A 21,999-nucleotide genomic window follows, 5' to 3' on the forward strand; every position below is an offset into this window, starting at 1 on the left:
CTCCGGTTCGGAAGTTGACGCGGACGTTTCCGGGTCACGCGGCACGACAGCTCGAGTCATGTGACACCAAGATGGCGGCGCCGCGGTAGCTAGATCCGGGTTGTGGCGTCCGAAGAGCCGTGACGGTTTCTGCCTTCGGCCCGTGGGAGTCGTCACGCTTGGCTGGTCCGTGCGGCAGCCCGCAGCCCCGCACTGGGCAACCGTCCTGAGGTGGGGCTGTTGCCGTGGTGGTGTGCTCCGGGGAGCGCCGGTGACCTCGCTGCGGGTGCCCTGCACCCGCCGCGGTCGCGGGAGGAGGCGAAGGGCATCCAGTCTCCTGGGTCTTCCTGACCTGCGGAGTTCTGGGGTCTCCTGAGGCCTCCGGAACCCTTGAAGGAGCCACACCTTTGAGGGGCTGCGAGAGCTCGAACCTCCGGTTTGTGACTGGCAGCCTCGGACTTCTGAGGACGCAAAGAAGACTGCTCCGCAGGGACTTTGCTTCCTCCTCCAGAGGCCTGGCTCCCCTGCGTTGGCTACCTCCGCATCTGTCCTACTTCCTCTCCATGTTCTTCCCATATACCTGGAAATATGATCAGCGCCCCTGACGTGGTGGCCTTCACCAAAGAGGACGAGTACGAGGAGGAGCCTTACAATGAGCCGGCACTGCCCGAGGAGTACTCGGTGCCGCTCTTCCCCTTCGCCAGCCAAGGAGCCAATCCATGGTCCAAACTGTCCGGGGCCAAGTTCTCTCGGGACTTCATCCTTATTTCCGAATTCTCTGAGCAGGTGGGACCCCAGCCCTTATTGACCATCCCCAATGACACCAAAGTTTTTGGTACTTTTGATCTCAATTACTTCTCTTTGCGGATCATGTCTGTGGATTACCAGGCCTCCTTCGTGGGCCATCCTCCTGGCTCTGCCTACCCCAAACTGAACTTCGTGGAGGACTCCAAGGTGGTGCTGGGAGACTCCAAGGAAGGGGCCTTTGCCTACGTGCACCATCTCACCCTGTATGACCTGGAGGCCCGCGGCTTCGTGAGGCCCTTTTGTATGGCTTATATCTCGGCAGACCAGCACAAAATTATGCAGCAGTTCCAGGAGCTCTCAGCTGAATTTTCCAAAGCATCAGAGTGCTTGAAGACAGGCAACAGGAAGGCTTTTGCCGGGGAACTTGAAAAAAAACTGAAAGATTTGGATTACACCAGGACAGTGCTACACACGGAGACAGAGATCCAGAAGAAAGCTAACGACAAAGGCTTTTACTCATCTCAGGCCATCGAGAAGGCCAATGAACTGGCCAGTGTAGAGAAGTCCATCATCGAACATCAAGACCTTCTGAGGCAGATCCGCTCATACCCTCATCGCAAGTTGAGGGGGTCCAGTTTGTGTCCTAGGGAATTGGAGCACATCCAGCATCCGCCCAGCCAGGCAGCCACTACCTCTGACCCTGAAGAATCTGCTGACACCGACCATTATGCCTGCAGACCCTCCTACACCCCGAAACTCATCAAAGCAAAGTCCACCAAGTGTTTTGACAAGAAGCTCAAGACCTTGGAGGAGCTCTGTGACACAGAGTACTTCACCCAGACGCTGGCGCAGCTCCGCCACGTTGAGCACATGTTCAGAGGGGACCTTTGTTACCTCCTGACCAGTCAGATTGACAGAGCACTCCTGAAGCAGCAGCACATCACCAGCTTCCTTTTTGAAGACTTGGTGGAGGTCGGCGACAGACTGGCTGAGAAACAGGAGAGCACAGTCTCTAAGCCCCATCACTACGGGCTGCCTTCTGAGTCTCCAGAAGACTGTTTAGTTCCTCAGGTGTTAATCAGCGTGGGCTCCTACAAATCCAGCGTGGAGTCCGTGCTCATCAAGATGGAGCAGGACCTTGGGGATGAGGCATCAAGGGAAGCGGCCGTGATGGAATCAAGCAGTTTTGACCCCCAGGAGAACTTGGACTATCTGGAGATGGACATGAAAGGGAGCGTTAGTAGCGGAGAGAGCATCGAGGTTCTGGGCACAGAGAAACCCACCTCTGTGCTGTCAAAGTCTGAGAGCCAGTCCAGCCTCACAGTGCCCTTGAGCCCCCAGGTGGTCCGGAGCAAGGCGGTCAGCCACAGGACCATCAGTGGGGACAGCATCGAAGTCCTCAGCACCTGCCCCTCTGAGGCCCTCATCCCTGACGACTTCAAGGCCAGCTATCCAAGTGCCATTAACGAGGAGGAGTCCTACGCAGAGGGTGGCCAGGGGGCCATCCACTTCCAGGCAGGCATCAGCCCACCGGAGGTAGGGGAGGCCGAGGATGGCAGCTCGGGCCTCGCTTCGCTGCAGACAGATGCCTCCTGCTGCATCGGGAGGGAAGCTGGTGCTCTGCTGGTGCCACTCTCCACCCCAGGCCACACACTCTCTGATGAGGATGGGGTTGTGAGCGTTCCCCCACAGCGCTACCGGCAGAAGGACCAAGGGTTCCACGTGGACTTCTCGGTGGAAAATGCCAGTCCTTCTTCCCGAAACAATAGTTGTGAAGGCTTCCCTGCTTATGAGCTGGACCCGAGCCACCTGCTGACCAGCCTAGACAGCAGTAAGACCAGCCTGGATGACCACTCCGACGCCACCAGCTATGGGAGCAGCGTAGCCTCCACCAGCTCCGACAGGACTCCCTCCTCCATGCCTCCTGCTGGCCCCTCTTCCGAGAGGCACAAGAAGAGGGCGGGCCAGAACGCCTTAAAGTTCATCCGCCAGTACCCGTTTGCCCACCCAGCCATCTACTCCCTGCTCAGCGGGAGGACGCTGGTGGTCTTGGGGGAAGAGGAGGCCATGGTCAGGAAGCTGGTGACTGCGCTCTCCATCTTTGTCCCTGGCTATGGCCGCCATGGCAAACCTGTGAAGCACTGGCTCTCCTCCCCTTTGCATATCACGGACTTCCAGAAGTGGAAGCTTATTGGCCTGCAGAGGTAACTGGTCATGGGGTGGGAGGGGCCCTGGCCGTGAGAGATGAGCTGTCGGGTGGCTGTCCCTTGGGGTGAGGTTCATGGGTCCTGTGGAGGGCCCCACACCAACTCACTGTGTCACTTTGGGCAGATCCTTTCCAAAGGGACTTCTGTTGCGAAGTGGTTCCAGACCCTGGTCTGTACCTTGTTGTATCAAAACTGTTTGGGAGCATTTTCTAGAATCACGGGCTCCTTGGCCCCACCTGCAGAGATTCTCATCGGGTTGGCTTGGGGTATGAAGTGGAGTCACGTGGTTTGCAGCAAGGTTTGGGAATGACTGGACTTCTGAATCTCAGGTCCCTGCTGAGTCTCTAGTTCACACTATGGTGCAAATGACTGAGGCGAGGTCTGGGTCTTAGGAGGGTAGCAGTGCTGGGAAAGGCAGCCTTCCTGGCTCCCCCTCCACTGTCCTGTCGGCTGCGGGAGCTGAATCCTCCACCTCTTAAAAGCTTTCTGTCTCCACTTCACTCCCTTGTGCTTTAGCAGTTCCTTTTGGAGTTTTCCACTCTGTTTGTCTACCTTGAAGGACTCCTGCCCTTGAATGCTCAGCCTGCTCACTCCTCTCCCCACACCTGCCTTTGCTCACCTGCAACATGCGGGTATTGAGAGGGGTGATAGCTGGAGTCCAGTCCCTGGACCATAGAGAAGGGCATGCTTGAGTTGCTCCCTTGCAGTGGGCACCCAGGCAGGGCCCTCCTCCCTTCTGGGGAAATAGGAGGGTTGCGTCATGAGCAGTCATTTGCCAGATGTTTACTGAGGCTGTTAAGTGGCAGCCACTGTGCCCAAGGCTGGATTACAGATGTGTCCGCAGTGGGGCGTCCCTGTGACAGGCTGCCCTGCTCCCACTCCAGCTGTGACCTCTCCGTGGGCTGGGTGTTGGGCCAGTTGTGTCTGATCCCTGTCTGCTGCTCGGATGTCCCCACGGGGTGAAGACCTGCCCTGAGGAAGGTAGGCTGGGTGGCAGGGGCGGAGCCAGGCCCTGGCCCCTGGCCTTGGAGCCATGGAGGGTCCCTCCAGGAAAGTGGGAGACCCGTCAACAGTGGCAGCTGAGACCTTGGAGGTTGTCTGATGACTCGTGCCGTGAGCCCTCCCTCCCAGAGCTCCTGAGTGCACAGGGGTTGAGAATTGGGACATGTGCCCCCAGAGGGTCCTGCTTGGGTGTGAGCCACAGTGGACAGGCTGGGGGCCTTGCCCTCCAGGGCACCTGTCGCTGGAGGGTTGACCGAAGGACCAGGAGGAGAGTGGGGACTGGGCTTGCTGCGGCTTCTCTAAAGGTGTCCTGGGCAGTGAGCAGCAATGAGGTGGGGGGCACTCTGAGGAGATGAACCGAGGCTAGGGCGGGGGTCCTGCAGCTGCCTTTCAGAGCAGGAAAGGGCTGCCCCCTGGGATGCACATTGAACCCGGGCCCCAGGGGTGCTCAGCTGAGGTGGGTGGTGAGCCAGGCCGGCAGGTAGGTTGGACACTGAGATAAGAGGCAGATCGAGGCCCCTGAGGGTCAGTGCTAGAGGGTCCAAGCAGAGGGTGCTTCTGTGTGTCCACTGGGCTTGGTCCCATGTGCTAAGTCAGTATAGAATCTGAGAGCTGGACCCAGGACAGTCCCTACCCCGCCTCCCCTGGCACTCCTTCCCTTGCCGAGCGAACCCCACCCACCTTCCCGCCTCTGACATGCAGGGTGCCGCATGGGTTACAGATCCGAGTCTGCAGAAGCTCCTGGTACCACACTGGTCAGCACCAGGCTCGGGGTAAGGGCCAAGCGCTGTCCTGAGCACCCCGGACTTGCCCTCTGAGGTGACCCAGTAGCTAGGACCAGCGTCTGCCTCACAGACAAGGCTCAGAAGTGAAGGAACTTGACCAGGTCACAGAGGAAGAAACGGGTGCACATGGGGGTCAGGGAGGCTGGGTGAGGTTTGAGTTGTCATAAGCCAGGCACAGCAGAAAGGGCCTGGTGTTCAGGCAGAGCAGAACCTGCCCCCAACTGGAAAGCTTGGCATGGCTGCAGGGGAGTCCCCAGGGAAGTAACAGCTGGGCCTCAGAGACTAGCAGAAAGCGGTCATCAGGGCTTCATGAGCCACACTAGGATTTGACCTCCATCGTGAGGGCTGCGGAGCCGTGAAGATCGTCGCGACCACATTTGCCTTCCAGAGAGCACCAGCGAGTGGGGCTGGCCGGGGCTGGCCTCTTGAGAGGGGGCCCCACCCCAGCTTCTGCCCCCTGACCTTGATCTGTGTGTTTCAGGGTGGCATCCCCCGCCAGTGCTGGTGCCCTGCACGCCCTGAGCCGCTACAGCCGCTACACGAGCATCCTTGACCTGGACCGGAAGACCTTGCGCTGCCCGCTCTACAGGGGCACCCTGGTGCCGCGGCTGGCGGACCACCGCACACACATCCGGCGGGGCAGCACCTACTTCCTGCACGTGCAGAGCATGCTCGCACAGCTGTGTGCCAAGGCCTTCCTCTACACCTTCTGCCATCACCTGCACCTGCCCGCGCACGGCGGCGAGGCCCCAGAGCTGGCTGCCAGTCGCCAGGCCAGCTTCCTGCAGCTGACGCTGGGGCTAGTGCACGAGGACGTCAAGGTGGTGCGGTACCTGGCGGAGCTGCTGCGGCTGCACTACATGCAGGAGCGGCACGGGACCAGCCAGCCTGCCCTCAGGTTCGACTACGTGCCCAGCTTTCTGTACAAGATCTGAGTCCAGCCCGCCTCGGTGACTGAGACCTGTGGCCCAGGGTTGGGGAGGGGTTGGCATGACTGAGCGGTCCTCTGAGCTGTTCAGACTCCTGCTGTTGTCAGTGGGAAGGACACCAAGGCAGCAGCCATGGTTCCCAGGTGCCTCTGGGCAAGGGTGGAGGGCCTGGCCCTCTGGCAGCATCCCTTGGAGGAGAGTGGTTGGCGTCAGGCCCAGAGGCTGGGACAGAAGAAAGTCTTGGTGGTGGATTAGGGCAGCGGGGCAGAGCCCATGTGGAGGACCGCGCTGGTCGCAGGCTGCTTCTCTGGACACTCACACAAGCAAGATCGGGGGGCAGCTGTTGCCTGGAGGACACGGTGGGAAGCAGGACGAGGCCCTTCACTCGGCTTCGTGGAGCCGCCCTCTCAGGGAGGCCCCTGAAGGCACCCTGCCCAGGCCTCACCTCCTGACCAGGCATGGAGGCGCCTGTCACTGGGCTCCCAAGTTCAGCAGGAGTGAGCGGAGTCACTGGAATCCCATTTTCAGATCTGTTCTCGGGGGTGGGGAGCCCCGGAGACAAGGCCACGGGGTTCCTCGAGGAAAAGCCAGCCCTGTCCACCCCCCTGGCCAGGTGATCCTACTCTGTTCTTTCAAAGGGTCTGCTGACAGGCTGGAGTTCATTTGGCAGAGGTCACCCCAGTCCTCACACCCACAGCAAACCTTTGCAACCACTTCACTACCTCGTGGGGTGTCGCGGGCCTGGCGGCCGCTGGGTCCTACCCAACCAGCCGCCAGGCTGGGGTCTCCAGGAAGGCTGTGTGGCAGTCTCAGTGATCTGCCTCGGGCTGTGCTGGCCTGGAGCGTGGGCACCTTACGGCAGCTTGCTCTGCTGCAGCCCTCCCCACCCCGAGTCCCGCACACCTTCACCCACCAGGACCCCCGAGGCTCTGACAGTTACCCCTGATGTACATAGATGGGTGGTTTTTGCAATCTTGAGACTTTCGTACCTTTTTTTCCTTACGTTGTTTTTCCTGAAGTAGAGAGAACTCTTGGTGTTACTGCTTTACGTTTCCCCAAATTGTGATAAACACACCTGAACCAGCCACAGTGGTTGCTCCTGAGCATGTGTGTGCAGGTCTGCTGGGGCAGCATTCCGTGTTGTTGGCTCCATGTCACCTCAGTCCGGTGGCTTCTCCCTGCCTGGGCTTCTGCTCAGGGCCTCCATTCCCGCTGGAGGGCTGGTCCTGCTCCAGAGTCTCTGACTGAGGCCCCTTGGGGGCATTGTGTCGCCTTGTCTTCTCGGCTGTGTACCTGTGCTGTCACCTGTGTTCCCCCAGAGGCGTCTCCAGGGATGGCCCGGCAGCTTTTAAATGTGCGGTGTGGGTGCAGGCAGGAAGACTGTCCTCCTGTTACTCCCCACTCCCCCATCCTTGTGTTCTGAGGCTGCTTTGTTTCCAGGTAGGTGGCTGATTGTGTCTAGTTGGGCCTCCTGGGACATGAGCGTTTGTGACACCTTACGTCCAGGGAAGACTGGTGGGCCGTGGGGCCCCAGTGACCAGATACAAGGTGATCACTGGCCCACCTGTTTTGTTCCTGGGCCATCAGCATGGACTCAGCAGTTCACACCTCTTACTTAGGAAGCTGGGAGGGGCAGCAGGTCAGTCACACTGGCCTCCTTGAAGCAAAAGTCCAATTCTAGAGAGTATTTGTGCAGAAGCTATACCTTAAGTGGTCAGGAGACCCCCAGGGTGTGGAGGGCAAGCCTGGCTGGTGTGAGCAGACCTGGCCATGGGGCAGCCACAGAGTGGGCACCCGGGAGCCAGTCCCTTGAGCTGTGTCTTCACTTAGAAGTAGCCTTTGCTAACTAGTGGTTGAACTCCAGCATTTAAATGTTGGTTAAAAGCCAGCTCTGCAGTGTGACTGTTTCACAGGCTTGCTTGATGGCAAGTATGTTTCTCTTCAGAGGATCTCGAAGGGGAACCAGGCTCTCCTGGCCCTGCCACAGTTCCGGAACCTGCCGGAAGTGTCAGACGCACCCAGTCTGAGCGATGGTAGCCTGTGCAGCAGCTCATCTTGTTTGCCCTGTAATAATAAGTGTTCAAACACCAAGACACTTAAGAAATCAGGGTGTCAGCACCCCTTCTTCAGTCCTGGTGTCACCTTGGAGGCCCAGGCACCAAAACCTTGAGGTTGGTTTCAGCTTCACTTCCAGTCTGTTACATGCACCACGCCTCCCCCCCCCCACCCCCCGCCACCACCTTTTTAAAGTAGTCCAGGTTATGAAGAACCTGCTCAAGCTGGCAGTTAAGAGACTTCCAGAAACTCCACACCCGCCGAACCCTTTTACAGCCCCTGGGGGTCTTGCTCCTTCAGTAGAAGCTGATCCCAGGTCATTTCCCAGTTGGTTCTTGACATCCTGTTTTAGGTCAGTTACCACCTGCAGAGATGTAAATTTCACCCCCAAACTAGTGACAAGTCACAGGAAGGCTGATAGATTCTCCCCCAAGCGCTGCTGCAGCTCGTGACACGTCCCCAGAGGCCAAGCAGTCCAGACGACCCTGCACACAGCTTGCCGCCCCCTCCCCGGCCTGATGTTGCCTGCCCGGCCAGCTTATCCACTCAGTCCACGATGCTGCCGCTGCCACATGGTCTCCACACAGACAGGAGCCCTCGGCTAGTGGACAGCCTTTCCCATCTCCCTAGAGGCTTGAGAAAGTGCCTTGGCTCGTGCTATGAAGCAAACCAGCTGGCTTTCTGGCTTTTCCCCAGTGTTGTGATAGAAACTGCTAAAACTGGAATTTTAAAGAAAGACAGCATTAACAGACTGCAAAAAGGAAAAGCATCAAATCTCTACTTCTGCCCAGAAGGAAAACCAGCTTCAGCTAGGGTTTGAGCACACTGGCCCTACCTGAGGTTTGGTCACCACTGCAGTGGGGAGGAGGGAGCAGGCGTGTGGGGTGGGCGTGCGGCAGCCTGGGGACGCCCCTTTGTCTCAGGCTGGGCAGTATGACGACCCCACAGCCTCCAGAGGTGGCGGCTGCCCCGCCCACTGCGCTGGAGCCCCCACCCACAGCTGCGTTCAGGCCACGGTGAGAAGCATAGGGCGTGATGAAGTCGTATTTGTCATTTTTTTAAAGGCTATTTTATTATTGCATGTTCCTTGTCATGTGTGAGCGTGGGTCCACCGGGTGAGCTGTGGGCACTGCAGGGTGAGAGCACGCTGCACATGCGTGTGCCCACAGCTCTCGGTGTGGCTGTACCAGTTTAACCAGTCATGCCAAACAAATAGTATGAAAAGTGTACTTTTTAAGAAATTAATTTATTTGAGTTGAGATATTTTTGAAATATAAAAATTGGTTGTATTTTTTAAAACTATAATTCTTGTAGACATCCTGTGGTTAAAAATTGGACTGTGCTTATTAAAAATGGTCATCTATGTTTTGCACTTGATATTTGTGGAAAATAAAGTTTCTCTGGGAAGGTGACCTCTGGTTTCCTGATCAGGGGAGGGAGATGGTCATCTGGACCTTGGTGGCTCCAGACTGGCTTCCAGGGTCGCCTGTTCCAGACTGGGAGAGGAAACCACACACGTCCCCCTCCTCCCCAGGTGTGAGAGCCGGACTCCCACTTAGCTGGGTGGCACCCGAACAAAATCATCTGACTTGGGATTCTGGTTGAAAGCACAGGCCAGGACGCTCCCTCCTCACCCACATCAGAGCTGAGCCCTTGTCTGGTGTCATAGCAGCTTCTCCCAGCTGCAGCTCAGTGCTTCTATTTGTCACAGTGTTGGGAAGCCCAGGGGATCAAGAGGGGGTAAAGGTCCCAGTGTCTTCCCAGTAGCTGTGCCCACACTCGTCTGGATAATTAAGGTGGAATGGCTAAATTGTATTCCATTTTCCCATGATAACTGTATTTGAAGCTGCAAGAAGGTGAGGTTCAGATTTATACTCCTTCATAACTTGTCCCAGGAGCTTTAAATGTTGATTTGTGAAGCAGGTAAAAAAGGTAGCAAATTCTGAAAAGAGGCCTTTGGGAGGGCCTGTGTGGGGCCCGCAGGGCGCTGGGTCCCTGGGCAGGCAGGCGCTCCTCTAGAAGCCAGGCAGGCCAGGCAGCGGGAATAGGGTGGCGAAGCTCTCCACCTCTGCCCTGAGGGCTGCCACAGCCTGCTGGTGCTCCTCGGCTCCTGCCAGCTTCTCCATGAACTCCTTCAGGGTGGCCTTCACCCCTACGGCGTCCTGGATCTGCAGGGTCAGCTCTATGCCTGTGCCAGCGAGAGACACCACTGCCCACGTGCCCAGTGGCCAGCCAACTGCTCTGCCGTCCAGGCCCCAGTGTGTGCCTCCCACCCACGCCCGCCACCCTCTCTGCCCATGTATTCTGCTGGGCGAGGCTCTGTCCCCTGGCCATCACCGGCCCTGATGAGAGCAGTCCTCCCCCGCCATCCCACAGCCCAGCTTGGCCAGCAGCCATGCCTCCCCCTCACCTCTGTGAATGAAATGGGCGACCTTTTGGAAATCTTCTTCCAAGAGCCCTCGGGAGGTCAGTGCTGGGGTCCCCAGGCGCAGCCCACTGGGCCGTAGTGCGCTTTTATCACCTTCAAGATAAACAGGCTCTGTCCCCCACTGACCCCCCTGAACCAAAAAGGGACGCATAGGCAAAAGGAATGGGCCTGAAGATACCAGCTCAGGCAGACACAGAAGGGGGCCAGAGCGGAAGGCAGAAGCCAGGAGGTGGAGCCAGTTGTTGGCTGCACTACTTTAAATACGAGGAAGTGGCCTCCTGGACATGGTCCTTGCTCCTGACACCAGGTGTTCACGTCTGCATCTGAGATGCATCTCCCACATCTTACTCATGAGCCGCTGAGAAATCCAGTTTTCCAGAGGACCCCCACCTCCCACACCCTCTCCTGCTCTGTCCTGGGCAGGCTCAGTGTCTCATCAGAGGGGGCAGGCAGAGGGGGAAAGCCTGGCTCCTGTCCTACACAGCACATCTTGTCCCAAGAGCAAGTAACCATCAGCCCCAAGAGGTCCAGACAGGAGAGGACCAAGGATGCTCACCTGGGCAGGTGTTCTTATTGCAGGCGATGGAGCAGGCTTCCAGCACCTTCTCTGCTCTGCCACCATCTGTGCCTTTGGAGCGGAGGTCCACGAGGATCAAGTGGTTGTCAGAACCCCCTGGAAACCAGGTGGGAGACATGGAAGGTGATCCTGTGCTGAGCACAGGGATCCCTCTTCCAAAGAAGTGGCAGGGTGCAAGGGGGCTACAGCAGGTGAGGTCAGGAAGGTGACCCCACCACGTGTCCTGCAGGGCTGTCATCACCTGCTAAAGACCCAGGGCCTCAGGGTTTGAGATGAAGCACAGAGTAGTTTAGAAAGGGAACCGGAGAATGCAGAGGGGGCTGAGGGCGTATGGCCAGCCCAAATGGCCCATGGCTGCATCCCAACCCACCAGCTCCTGGAAGCCTGTCGGGGTGACGGCCCCCCTTGGGAATTTCCCACTTGTCTCGAGATCCATCTTCAAGGCTCCCTCTAAGGGGCCTCAGGGCAGTGGGCAGGGGGCAATGGAGGTGCCCGGGTAACGCATGTCACGTACTTTACCCCTAATCCTGCCAAGGTGATTGTATCTTCAAAGTGGTGCAGGTGAGGGCATGGAAGAACTTTCTGGAACAGCCCCTGGCCTCCCAGGCATCTCTCAAGCACCTGATCTTCACTGTGAATGAACCCTGCTTAATCCCCAGGCACTGACTTCAAACATGCTCATGGCCTAAGCTGACCCTTGGCCCTCGACCCATCCTCCCACCCCTACCCTCACTGCCCCCAACTCCAGTAGTCGTGTGGCTTTAGGAACCTCAGATGCCCATTTGTAAAACAAGACCAGTGATTCGCAAGGCTGTTTCAAGGTTTGAATCCAGAGGTCACGTGTCCAGAGCTGGGACTCCTGAGTCACCCCAGAGCTATGGCCACCTGCCCAGGCCATGACCTACTGCCACACCTGGACGGAGAGGGGACGAGGAGCAGGGCCACCGCATGGGCTCACTTCCGGCTGTACCTGTGACCACTCTGTAGCCCAGTCCCATCAAGGCCTCAGCCAAAGCCCTGCAGTTGGCCACCACCTGGCGCTGGTAGGCTCTGAACTCTGGAGTCATGGCCTGCTTCAGAGCAACTGCGACCCCTGGCAGGAAATGAAAGGCAGACCGTGAGTCAAAGAAACACCTGTCTCTACTCAGGCATCCAAGCTTCTCAGTGTCACCAAGGCAGGGTTACATCTCCTCCCAAATGATCCCATTTTAACCCTGCCATTCCCTGGCTGGCTCTCCAGACCTCTCTGAGCAAGAGTTTTTCAGGCAGCCCCTGTCCAGCATGAAGTTCCGGGCTAAGATTGCCATGGGAGAGCTGCTCCCTGTCCCCAGCAAGGTGGATGTGGGACTTGCTTCACTTAGCTGCCACTGCTTTGATGCAAAGTGAGGCAGCTTTCAGAGCAGAGCCGGGGAGAGGAGTGGCCGATCCACCAGTTCATCCAGGCTCCTCTGGATTTGTTCCATCCCAAGGGCTGCTTAAAGGGGCACCAAAGATGGAGGAGGATGCAAGCTACCTGCCCGAGTCCTGGCACAGGAGCCTCCAGTCAGCATGTGGAAAGGGCTGGAGTGGCCAGTGGATGGGCACCCCACCATCGCAGAGCTGGGGCACCTGGGCGCTGAGCTGGGGGTGTAAAGGGAGCCACCCCACCCAGCCCCAAATCTAAAACTCGCCCTTCACTGCTTCCTCCACATCCCTCCTTGCAAACACTGGTTGAAAGGGAAGTGACACGTTGACCCTGGCTCCTCCACCAACTGCTTTTCTCCAAAGATGGAGAAGTAACTCTGAAGTCATCACAGATTCTCTAAGGCTTGTGTACCACCAGAGAACTGCTTCTGCCTGTGGTGGGGTGGGGTCGTGAGCAAGGTGCGGATCGGGCTGCGAAGCTGGGTAACAGCAGGGAAGCCATGGGGTAGGGTGCGTTACCAGCAATGGCGTGGTTGTGGGGTCCCCCTTGCAGGCCTGGAAACACAGCAGAGTTGATAAGCGACTCCAGGTTGTAGCGAGTCTCTTTGCCTGTCTTGGGGTCCACACTGCGCACTCCTGGATGAAGGACAACATGGGACATGGGACAGGCCGTCCCCTCTGTTCTCTCCCTGCCTGGACACAGACCCAGCCCAGACCCCACTCCTGGAGCTGACACTGCGGACCAGGGAGGGTGCTTGCTCCTGAGGGTTCAGGGGAGGGGGAACCAAGCTTTAGAAATTAAAGGAAGGATGAAAATGTCCTTCCATCAAGACAGGAACAAGGAGTACACCTTGGGCAGTTTCTCAAAGAGCCATCCAAGACGATGCCTCTGGAGGAGATGGGGCTCACTGGGCCAGAAACGGGAAAGAAGCTTCCTTTCTGAGAAGAGTTAAGGATCAGGGATGGGAGCTGCCAGCATCTCCACTGAGCATCTTGTGAGCTGGGAACTGCTCTGAGCAGCTTCGCTAAATTCTTTCATTTAATCCTCACAACAGCCATCCCAAGGGACAGACGCTACTGTGATGATCCGGAGGTGAGGAAACAAGGCACAGAGGGGCTGCACAACTAGCCCAAGATCACACAGCGCTTCTGTGGCAGAGCCAGGCCTTGCTCTGTGACCGGCTCAGTCAAGTACCACCAACGTACAGCAGGGAAACAAATGTCTCCCAGGTGGGTGGGAAAGGCTGCTGGCCTTGGAAAGCTTAAAGCAGCTGGGGAGGGGCCTCCAAGGAGCAGCAGGGCCCTGGAGGCCCAGTGGGCGATGGTGTGTCCAGCCCTAGCCAGGGGCTGGGTAAGGGGGTCTTGCAGGGGTCAAAGAGACTTGGTCCCCAGAGTGGGTTGTCTCTGTTGATGGAGCTTAGTCACCGGTACCATCTAGGGCTGAAGGACCATGGGACCCTCATCTGGCTTCTCGGGAACAGAAACCCCAAACAAAGGCTCCGTCATCCAGACCCCTCCCCGCCCTCCTGCCCCACGACCTGGACTGCTGTGCTCTCGTCCCCTGCTCTTCACGGGACCGACACCCCCCAGGGATAAGCGCACCCTTCCTGTAGAAGATCATGCCGGCGCGGCAGCCCCGCAGGGTCTTGTGGGTGGTGGTGGACACCACGTGGCAGTGCTCGAAGGGCGAAGGCACCACACCGGCCGCCACCAGCCCACTGACATGTGCCATGTCGGCCATGAGGTACGCCCCGTTGTCGTCAGCGATCTTGCGCAGCCGAGCGTAGTCCAGGTTCCGGGAGTAGCAGCTAGTCCCTGAGATGGCAAGGGTGATGTGGAGTCACCCTTGAGAGACCTTGGCTGGCAGTCAGCTCCAGCGTGAGCAGAGCCCCTGCCCCGCCCACCCAGTGTGCCTGCCTGAAAGCCGGGGCTGCTCCCTCTAAGGTTCGAGAAATCCCATCCGTGCCAAAAGCAACCCTGTCCTCTGCTCCTGTGTCACAGGATCGGGGGGACAGGTTCCCCACTGTTACCACTCCAGCTCGACAGGGGCCAGTGTGTCCAGATGCTTCTGGAGAGCAGGGCAGTACTAACAGTCCCGAGAGAGACGGAGATACTCAGACCCGAGCAGCCCGGCTGCACAGCAGAGCCAGCAGGGACCAGCACGTGGTGGAAGAGCACACCTCCCGTGTGGGGGCTGGGGCCCTGGCCCACTCTCACCTGCAATGATCAGCCTCGGGTGGAAGAGGCGGGCGTTCTCCTCCAGCTGGTCGTAGTTGATGTAGCCGGTATCGGGATTCACCTGTGGATGTCACGGAGACTGGGCTCACACTGCTCCCTCCAGCCACACGGGCCACTCCGCCAGAGCACGCCCAGCCGTTGAGGGTAAGAGGACTCCCTCCCCTTGCCTAGACCCCTCTGCTGCCCTCACCCCTGACCAGGACTCGAGGGCAAGACAGGCACAACTGTTTAAAACAGTCAGGTATCGTCACTCTTGGACAGAATGCCCTGGGGGATTCCAGCAAGCCGTGAACACCCAAGGGTCCCCAGAGCAGAGAGATGAGAGACAGTGATGACGAGACTTCCTGAGGTGCCTTGGAAATGAAGCTCCTTATTCCTACAGGCATGGCCAGTGAGGAGGTTTTGAGAAACAAGCCACAGAATGTAGACACACACACCCATACCTTGTAGGGCATAGATTCAAAAAAGATGGACGTGGCAGAAATCTTCTTCTTGTCGGTCATGAACCCATGGGTCAGGTGGCCCCCATCCGGCAGGTCCAGGCCCATGATGCGGCCATGGGGCTCCACCAGGGCCGTGTACACTGCGAAGTTTGCTGGGGAGCCTGGAGTGAACAGACCCGGGAGGCACAATTACTCCTGCCCACAAGGCCATTGATCACAAGTGGCCGCAACAGCCTGGCTGCTGCCATGCCCTCTCCTGGACCCAGGTGCCCCTGAGTAAGTAGCAGGGACATTCAGAGATAGGGGTGGGGTACCCAGGAGGCATGTGTGCAGTAGACAGTTGAGGGGGATGGAGGAGACCTCATCTCCCCCATCTGGCAGGGTGTCCTGCTTATACTCTCCTTTTCAGGGAGCCCTAGGAGGCTGGCAGGAAGGGGGGCCACCCAGGCCTGTCTGGACCTGGCCATTACCTGAGTAAGGCTGGACGTTAACCCCCCAGCACTGGGGGTCCAGGCCATAGACCTGCAGCGCTCGCTTCTGACAGAGGACCTCTAGCTCGTCGATGAACTCCGTCCCACCATAGTACCTGCAGAGGAAGGCGGGAGGTATAGGCCCAGTGGCGCCACTTCTGCATGCAGGAGAGAGGCCAGGCTCCTAGTGGGATGAAGGAGCAAGGGTGAGAACACGCACCCTGAACCCACAAGACGGCTTCCACCAGGCCCAGGTGGCTGTGTCTCGCCATCCGTGGGGAGGTCTGACCCCACATCTCGGATGAGCCCTGAGGACACTGTCACAGCCATGTGATGGCCTGTGCCAGCTGCCCAGGGATCAATTCATAGCATGTGGAGCAGGACAGTGGTTTCCAGGGGCTGGGAGAAGGAGTTACTGGTTTGGGGGATTAACTTTGCATTTCTAATAAAATTTTATTGTTTGTTTAATAATTGCATATCACAATGTATCATGCACTTATGTTTTTTTATTATTTGTGACTAGTTTTGGCCTGGGATGGAAGCCATGCTCTTCAAGTCAACTTGACCTGCCAGAGAATGGGTGCTCCTCTCTCCTCCTGTTGTAGTGGGAACAGAGCTGGGGGCAGGGGTGGTGTGCCATGGTCAGCATGCCCTCAGTCCCAGCAAGAAGCAGCAAGGCTGCAGCACCGCATCTCTGGACAGAGGCACCAAAGTATGTCCTCCAAGGTCAACTAGAAACACTGGGACCTCAGGCAGCCTGGGGTTTGAACACAAGCTCGGTGTCCCACAATTTCACTTGGTTCCCAAATTGACCACCCAGAGTCAGTGTGGACCGACAAGCTGAGGGCTCAGGCCCACAGGACTGCCCCCTACTTCAATGCCAAAGGCAAGTCCCTGGTCACTGGGCCACCAGCACTGCTGCCCCAGTTGGATACAAATGACCCCCTCAGTTTCAGTAATTCACTTGAAAAACTCAAGACTCAGGAAAGCGCCTCACTCGTGATCCCTGGTTTATTGTGAAGGACTCAATTTGTGAACAGGACAAGGTTCAGGAGGGCATGTGACCCTACAACCCCCTTCCAGGGGGATGGGTGTGGGGGTCCAAAAATTATGACTCTCTAATCAGTGTAGACTGGCAGGTGACCCTCCCTTTTCCATGTCCTCTGGGACACAAGTGTGCAATTTTGCAAAAACCACGTGTTAAATTCTGTCATCACCACCTCTGCCTGATGACAACTGTAAGAAACACAAATGAATATGACTTCTCCTGGTTCTCAGGAAGAGAAGCTGATCGAAATCTCTTGTAGGTAAACCCAGCATTTAAAACGCTGACCCAGTTTCCAGTGTGGCAGGCCAGTCTCATCTTGGGGTCCCTGCTTACACAGCCTTCCTCTGGAGGCTCAGCCGCAGCCAGCAGCTGCTCCTTCGGGCCTGGTTGTTATTGTAGAAAGGCCCAGGGGGACTGTGCAAGTGAGCCCAAGTATCTTGCCCCCAGAACACAGGTGCCACCACCCGCTAGGAATCGTTAAGAGAGGAGGGGACAGGAGGCCCTGCCATTGAGAACCTGGCTGTTTTCTGAAATGTCCACTCCCTTCCTGGGAGGCAGGTCTGGATGACACTCACATACCTCTGGCCTGGGTACCCCTCAGAGTACTTGTTGTTCAGGCAAGAGCCTAGGGCCTCCAGAACAGCCCGGCTGGCAAAGTTCTCAGAGGCGATCAGCTCCAGTCCAACCCTCTGCCGGTTACTCTCCTTCTTAATAATGTTGTAAACCTGACAAGAAGAAAACAGGAATGGGGACACTGCAGTTTAACATCTGCTCTGATCCGAGCAGTAACTGAGTAAAGAGAAGAGACGCTTATACTTTCAGATTTTGCCCTCAGAAGCCAAGTGTAACCAGACTAAGATGACTCCCGCAGCACCTGAGGAACAAAGGAAATCCTCCTCAAAGCTTTTAGCACCTGGAAGGAATTAATAGAAAGTGAATTAAGAAAAAAAAAAAAAAAAGAAAGAAAAGAAAGTGAATTAAGGAGAACAAAACGATGGAAGAGAAGATGATCCTTAAAACACGCATCCCACGGAATTTTAAAATTCTGCACCATCTTGTTATTTTCATCCCTAGATTTCACCAAGTTTCCCTCCTGAACTTTGTTCCTTATTCCTTTCCTTAAAATAACAGATACCTAGATGAATCCACAGAGACAGAAAACAGACCAGTGGTTGCTGAGGGTTGGGAATCTGGGGGATGGAGGGGGGCAATTGCTAATGGGTTTGAGGTTTCTTTTGGGGGGATTAAAATGTTCCAAAAGCAATCATAAATACACTAAAAACCACTGAACTGTGTACTTTAAATGGGCAACTTGTATGTTAAGTGCATTCACTTATCTCATGTGTAAAGCTGTTGGGGAAATACATAAATAAAAGATGCTTCTAGAAATGCTCCCCTGAACTGTAAGAAGAGGGTCAAGTCTCAGTGAGCCCACCCCTTCCCCTTTCCTCAGCAGCAGCCAGCACACTGCTCTTCACAGAAACTCAGATCTAAATGCACCCTCAAGGGACTTCTAGCCACTTTGCAGCCACTGCCTATAAACCTGTCCTGTGTCCAAACCACAAGGCTGTCCCAAACACAGCTCATTTCTGGTGAGAATCAGAGGCCTGAACAAGGACCTCCAACAGCAGAACTTGCGAGAACACCCACAGCCTCACCTCGACATCGCTGTCCTTCAGGGGCTGTGCCAGCATCTTCTCGTGCAAGGACCACAAATCGGCATCTCTGGGTGCCTTGTTGACTGGAGCTGCCATTGTGCTGGTTCAGAGGCACCTAAAAATGGAAAAACTTCGAATATTAAACTCAGTCACAGCTCATCACCACCTGTCAGTTCCCAAGTTGCTGAAGGACTGACACACGTGTGGGCCTTGTCCCAGAACCGCCTGGAGAGCATGAGGACTCTGCTGCAGATCCACTGTGTGGGACCACCTGTGGATCCCTGCAGGTCACTGGCTCCTCAGGAGACCCGCCCTCCTTGCCTTGAGGCTGCTCCAGCCTCGGGGAGCCCAACACCCCCTCTTCCTACCTGAACTTCTCCTGGTTGTGGCTTAGCTCCCCAACTAAGCCAGCTTCCTGAAGGCAAGGGCTGATGGTTACTTTGTAAAAAATTTCCCACAGTACCCAGCACAGCCATATGAGAGTAATATTTGCCAAATGAATTGCTGACTTATGCATTACTTTTTCTATTTCTCAAGTAATGAAAATGAGACTCAGAAAAGTATCTTAGTGGAGGGCTGCACAGCCCACTGGCCTTGGAGGAGAGTCTCAAACCCCACACAGGCTCCACCACCTGGTGTCCTATGGCTGGGGCTGCAGGTAAAGTGCATGCTCTGGGTTGACCCTTACCTCTGGTAAGGTCCACGGGCAGAGGTACACACCTGGACTCGGCATCATCACAATACAGCAGGCTTGTGTCTTCACATACGTGCCCACAAAGAACAAGAGTCTGAGCTCAGTGTTATTTCAGCTAAAGGGACAGTGTAAATGTTTACAGGAACTGACCTTTAATCGATGGTTGGCAACTTTTCAGTACTTTCTACTAATTAGATAAGCTTTCATTTCAAATTCATTCCCTTAACAGTTACTTAGTGAGGCCCTTCCCCTCAGCAGCCACAGGTCGGGACTGGGAACACAGTGGGACCCACACAGACTGAAACTTCACGGGGCTTCCTGGGGCAAGGTGAGCAGGAAACAGCAAGCACACTAAATGCAGACAGATAACCGGGCCCACAAGGACAAGCGCTGGGGGCAGGTCAGCTTGGAGGGTGGTGACCAGGCTGAGAAGGGGCCCATTAGACACAGTCTCCTGAGAGCACCGTAAGAATATAAATAATCACACACACACACAGGTCTCTGCGATTTCCTAGTGACAGGAACATCTCTTGTTCCAATGATGCAACTCGGGGTGGGAGGCTCCCAAGTTGGGGCTGGTCCCAGAAAGACCAGGCCATGATGAGAAGCATTTTCAGCCCCCTCAACTCCTCCAGAGAGGGAAAGGGGCTGGAAATGGAGTTAATGACCCCTCACAGGGTTCAGGGAGCTTCCAGGTGGTGCACCCCAACTCCACAGGAACCCTCCCAGCCCTCACCCTGAACATTTCTCTCTTCCTCTGGCTGCTTATCTGTGTCCTTTGTCATATCCTTTAATGAACTGGTGAACGTAAGTTAGTGTCTGCCTGGGTTCTGAGACCTCTTCTAGAACATGTTCGAGTCCAAGGAGGGTCCTGGGACCAAGCTGGACAGAAGCTGTGGGTCCCCTGGGTACCTGATACTTGTGACTGGCATCTGAAGTGGGGAGGGGCGGCTGTCTGGTGGGACTAACCTGTGGGGTCTGTGCTCACTCTGGCTCATGTCAGAACTGAGCTGAAATGAGCAACACAAGCTGGTGGGGCAGAACTGCTGGGTGAGGGAAAGCTGCCCGGTCATCTGGTGTCACAGGTGCCATCAACAGCAGCTGGGAGAGTCAAGAGCAGACACAGCAGGAAGAGCATGGTTCTCCTGCACAAGGCACATATGCGGTATCACTTGCTAGACACATACTCACTAAATAAACCAGCCACACAGTCCCCAGTCACAGTATCCTCCTTAATCTCTGGGGAAGCAAATATCTACCAGCAGGAAGCTTTAACCAGGAAATCCCAAACTGGGGTTTTTGAAGCAGCCATTATTTTAACATGAGCACAATAGGATCAGAAACACGGCCACGCCCACAAAACCAGCAGTGAGTGCAGGACTTAGGCCACAAATGCGTCTAAGGCAGAAGTGGCCCCAACCCCGGTGCCAGGGCCTCCGCCAAACCCCGCCCCCTAGAGGTGCAGGGAGACGAGATGGTCTGGACACCTGGCCAATGGCTCCTCTGAACTCAATGGCTGCTTCCCATGTGCCCTCAGCAGGTGGTGGCAAACCTACAGAAAACCAGAGACCAAACAGGTACACTCGTCCTACAGTCTTTTTAAAGAGAAAAGTTTCTTTGAAATTCCAACTGCTCAATGTTAAAAAGGATTCAAGCAATACAGAGCAAGTATTTCTCAACCACCAAATAAGTAACTAAAGTCCCTTTGGAATGCTTTCTCTCCCTTCTCCCAGGAAAGCTAGATCTGCATCAGCTCCTAGAGGCACTCAGATCCACTCCACTCCACCTCCACCTGTGGTCTCAGCATCTCCTGTCAGCATCGCCACCCGCAGGGTGGCAAAGCCGACTGCTTTGCCCTCATAGCAAACTCTTTCTTTTATGGCTGCATCGCAAAGCATGTGGGATCTTTTGGGATCAAACCCGTGCCCCTGCATTGGGAGCATAGAGTTTTAACCACTGGACCACCTGGGAAGTGCCAACAAACCCTCCTCTCATCTAAGATGCAAACTTGGGAGCCCCAGTTCCTTCTCAATCCCTGGGTGAGGGCTGTCTGTATGGTTGGCCCCGCTCCAAGGCTAGCAGGGCCCCTGTGCTCCTGCTGCCACTCTCTGGGGGTGTTTCTCACCCTGAATCCTGTTACCACTCAGGTCAAGTCACCCCCACCCCCAAATGGAGTGCTCAGTTCACACTCTTATTAAATCCACCCAGGTTGAGTTCTTTTTAAAGTTCTTTTTTAAAAAAAAACAAAAGTCAAAGAGGTCTGAACTCTTTATTAAAACAGTAACTTCAGGATTCTTTGTTTTGTTTCAGTTAAATCTGTAATATCTATTACAGTATAATGTATATATTGCAGCATTCTAAATTACAGTAAGAAAGGCAGAGAACCCTGACAGCTGGCAAACAAGTGAGACAAAGATCCCGAGACTGTCCTCTTTTACATCAGAGGGAAGACCGGAAGATACACTGAGCGTCTATCCTTCAGGTCTGGATGTTGACTGAGAAACAGGACACCTTGCACTTTTCTCACTTTTTTTTGAACTGTGACAGAAGTGCACAGCTCAGTGACATTAAAAACATCCACACTGTCATGCAGCTCCACCACCATCATCTTCAGAATGCTTCCACCTTCCTAAACTAAAACTGTGTCCCCATTAAACATGCTCCATTCCCTTCCCTTCCAGCATAGGGTAGCAACTATGCTAGTTTCTATCTCTGTGAATTTGACTATTTCAGGGACCTCCTGTAAATGAGGTCACACAATATTTGTCCTTTTGTAGCTGGTTTATTTCACACAGCACAATGGCACCAAAGTTCAACTGTGTGGCGCAGGTGTCAGTTTCCTTCCTTTTAAAGGCTGGATAATAGTCCACTGTTCAGAAAGACTACTTGTTTATCCATCCACCCATCCATCTGATGCCTGGGCTGCTACCACCTCCTGGCTATTGCAAGGAACGCTGCCATGAACACAGGTGCACAAATATCCAGTCTATACGGTCAGTTCTTTTGGGGTTATACCCAGAAGTAGAATTTCCGGGTCATATAGTAATTCTACATTTAATGAGAAATAAGCTTTTGATATTTAGGAGCTTTACTTCACTATCATTAACCTACAATGGATTAATTTGTTCCTTTAACAAATATTTATTAAATGACACCTGTGTCCCAGGCACTGAGTTAGGACCTCAGAATACAGGGGTCAACAAGACAGAGGCCCTGCCCTTATGAGAAGCAGGATCTAAAAAAGTAAATAAGTTCACGAGAGATAACATCAGGGAGTGATGACTGTTGCTGCTGCTGCTAAGTCACTTCAGTCGTGTCCGACTCGTAGCGACCCC

The 21,999-nt window shown here is 55.4% G+C and overlaps 2 protein-coding genes across 5 annotated transcripts in view; one reads left to right on the forward strand and one right to left on the reverse strand.

Annotated features, from left to right (window-relative positions):
- Positions 1-187: 187 nt before the first annotated feature.
- SMCR8 (SMCR8-C9orf72 complex subunit) lies at positions 188-9,116 on the forward strand. The gene is made up of 2 exons (XM_055576336.1): positions 188-2,930; positions 5,202-9,116. The coding sequence occupies exons 1-2, from the start codon at positions 568-570 to the stop codon at positions 5,653-5,655; spliced, it is 2,817 nt and encodes a 938-aa protein (XP_055432311.1). The 5' UTR covers positions 188-567; the 3' UTR covers positions 5,656-9,116.
- The window catches only part of SHMT1 (serine hydroxymethyltransferase 1), a 27,827-nt gene continuing 14,759 nt past the window's right edge, over positions 8,932-21,999 (reverse strand). For 2 of the 4 annotated variants that reach the window (XM_055576339.1, XM_055576337.1), the window contains exons 2-12: positions 17,971-18,085; positions 16,892-17,037; positions 15,265-15,380; positions 14,795-14,955; positions 14,331-14,412; positions 13,716-13,928; positions 12,633-12,749; positions 11,680-11,802; positions 10,689-10,805; positions 10,115-10,225; positions 8,932-9,892 (exon numbers count right to left, since the gene is read on the reverse strand). In XM_055576339.1, the coding sequence (XP_055432314.1) occupies positions 9,720-9,892; positions 10,115-10,225; positions 10,689-10,805; positions 11,680-11,802; positions 12,633-12,749; positions 13,716-13,928; positions 14,331-14,412; positions 14,795-14,955; positions 15,265-15,380; positions 16,892-17,037; positions 17,971-18,066 (1,455 nt within the window). In that variant the 5' untranslated portion in view covers positions 18,067-18,085 and the 3' untranslated portion in view covers positions 8,932-9,719. Of the gene's footprint in view, positions 9,893-10,114; positions 10,226-10,688; positions 10,806-11,679; positions 11,803-12,632; positions 12,750-13,715; positions 13,929-14,330; positions 14,413-14,794; positions 14,956-15,264; positions 15,381-16,891; positions 17,038-17,970; positions 18,086-18,658; positions 18,678-21,999 lie in introns of those variants that run through there. The other 2 variants (XM_055576338.1, XM_055576340.1) reach the window with 2 other exon arrangements.

The sequence above is a fragment of the Bubalus kerabau genome, chromosome 4, assembly GCF_029407905.1.
Source record: "Bubalus kerabau isolate K-KA32 ecotype Philippines breed swamp buffalo chromosome 4, PCC_UOA_SB_1v2, whole genome shotgun sequence".
NCBI classification, from domain to species: domain Eukaryota; kingdom Metazoa; phylum Chordata; class Mammalia; order Artiodactyla; family Bovidae; genus Bubalus; species Bubalus kerabau.

Bases quoted from the DNA above. Each gene is read 5' to 3' on its own strand.
- SMCR8 (XM_055576336.1), top strand. From the start codon at position 568: ATGATCAGCGCCCCTGACGTGGTGGCCTTCACCAAAGAGGACGAGTAC. The intron at 2,931-5,201 runs GTAACTGGTCAT...TGTGTGTTTCAG, and splicing joins AAGCTTATTGGCCTGCAGAG to GGTGGCATCCCCCGCCAGTG.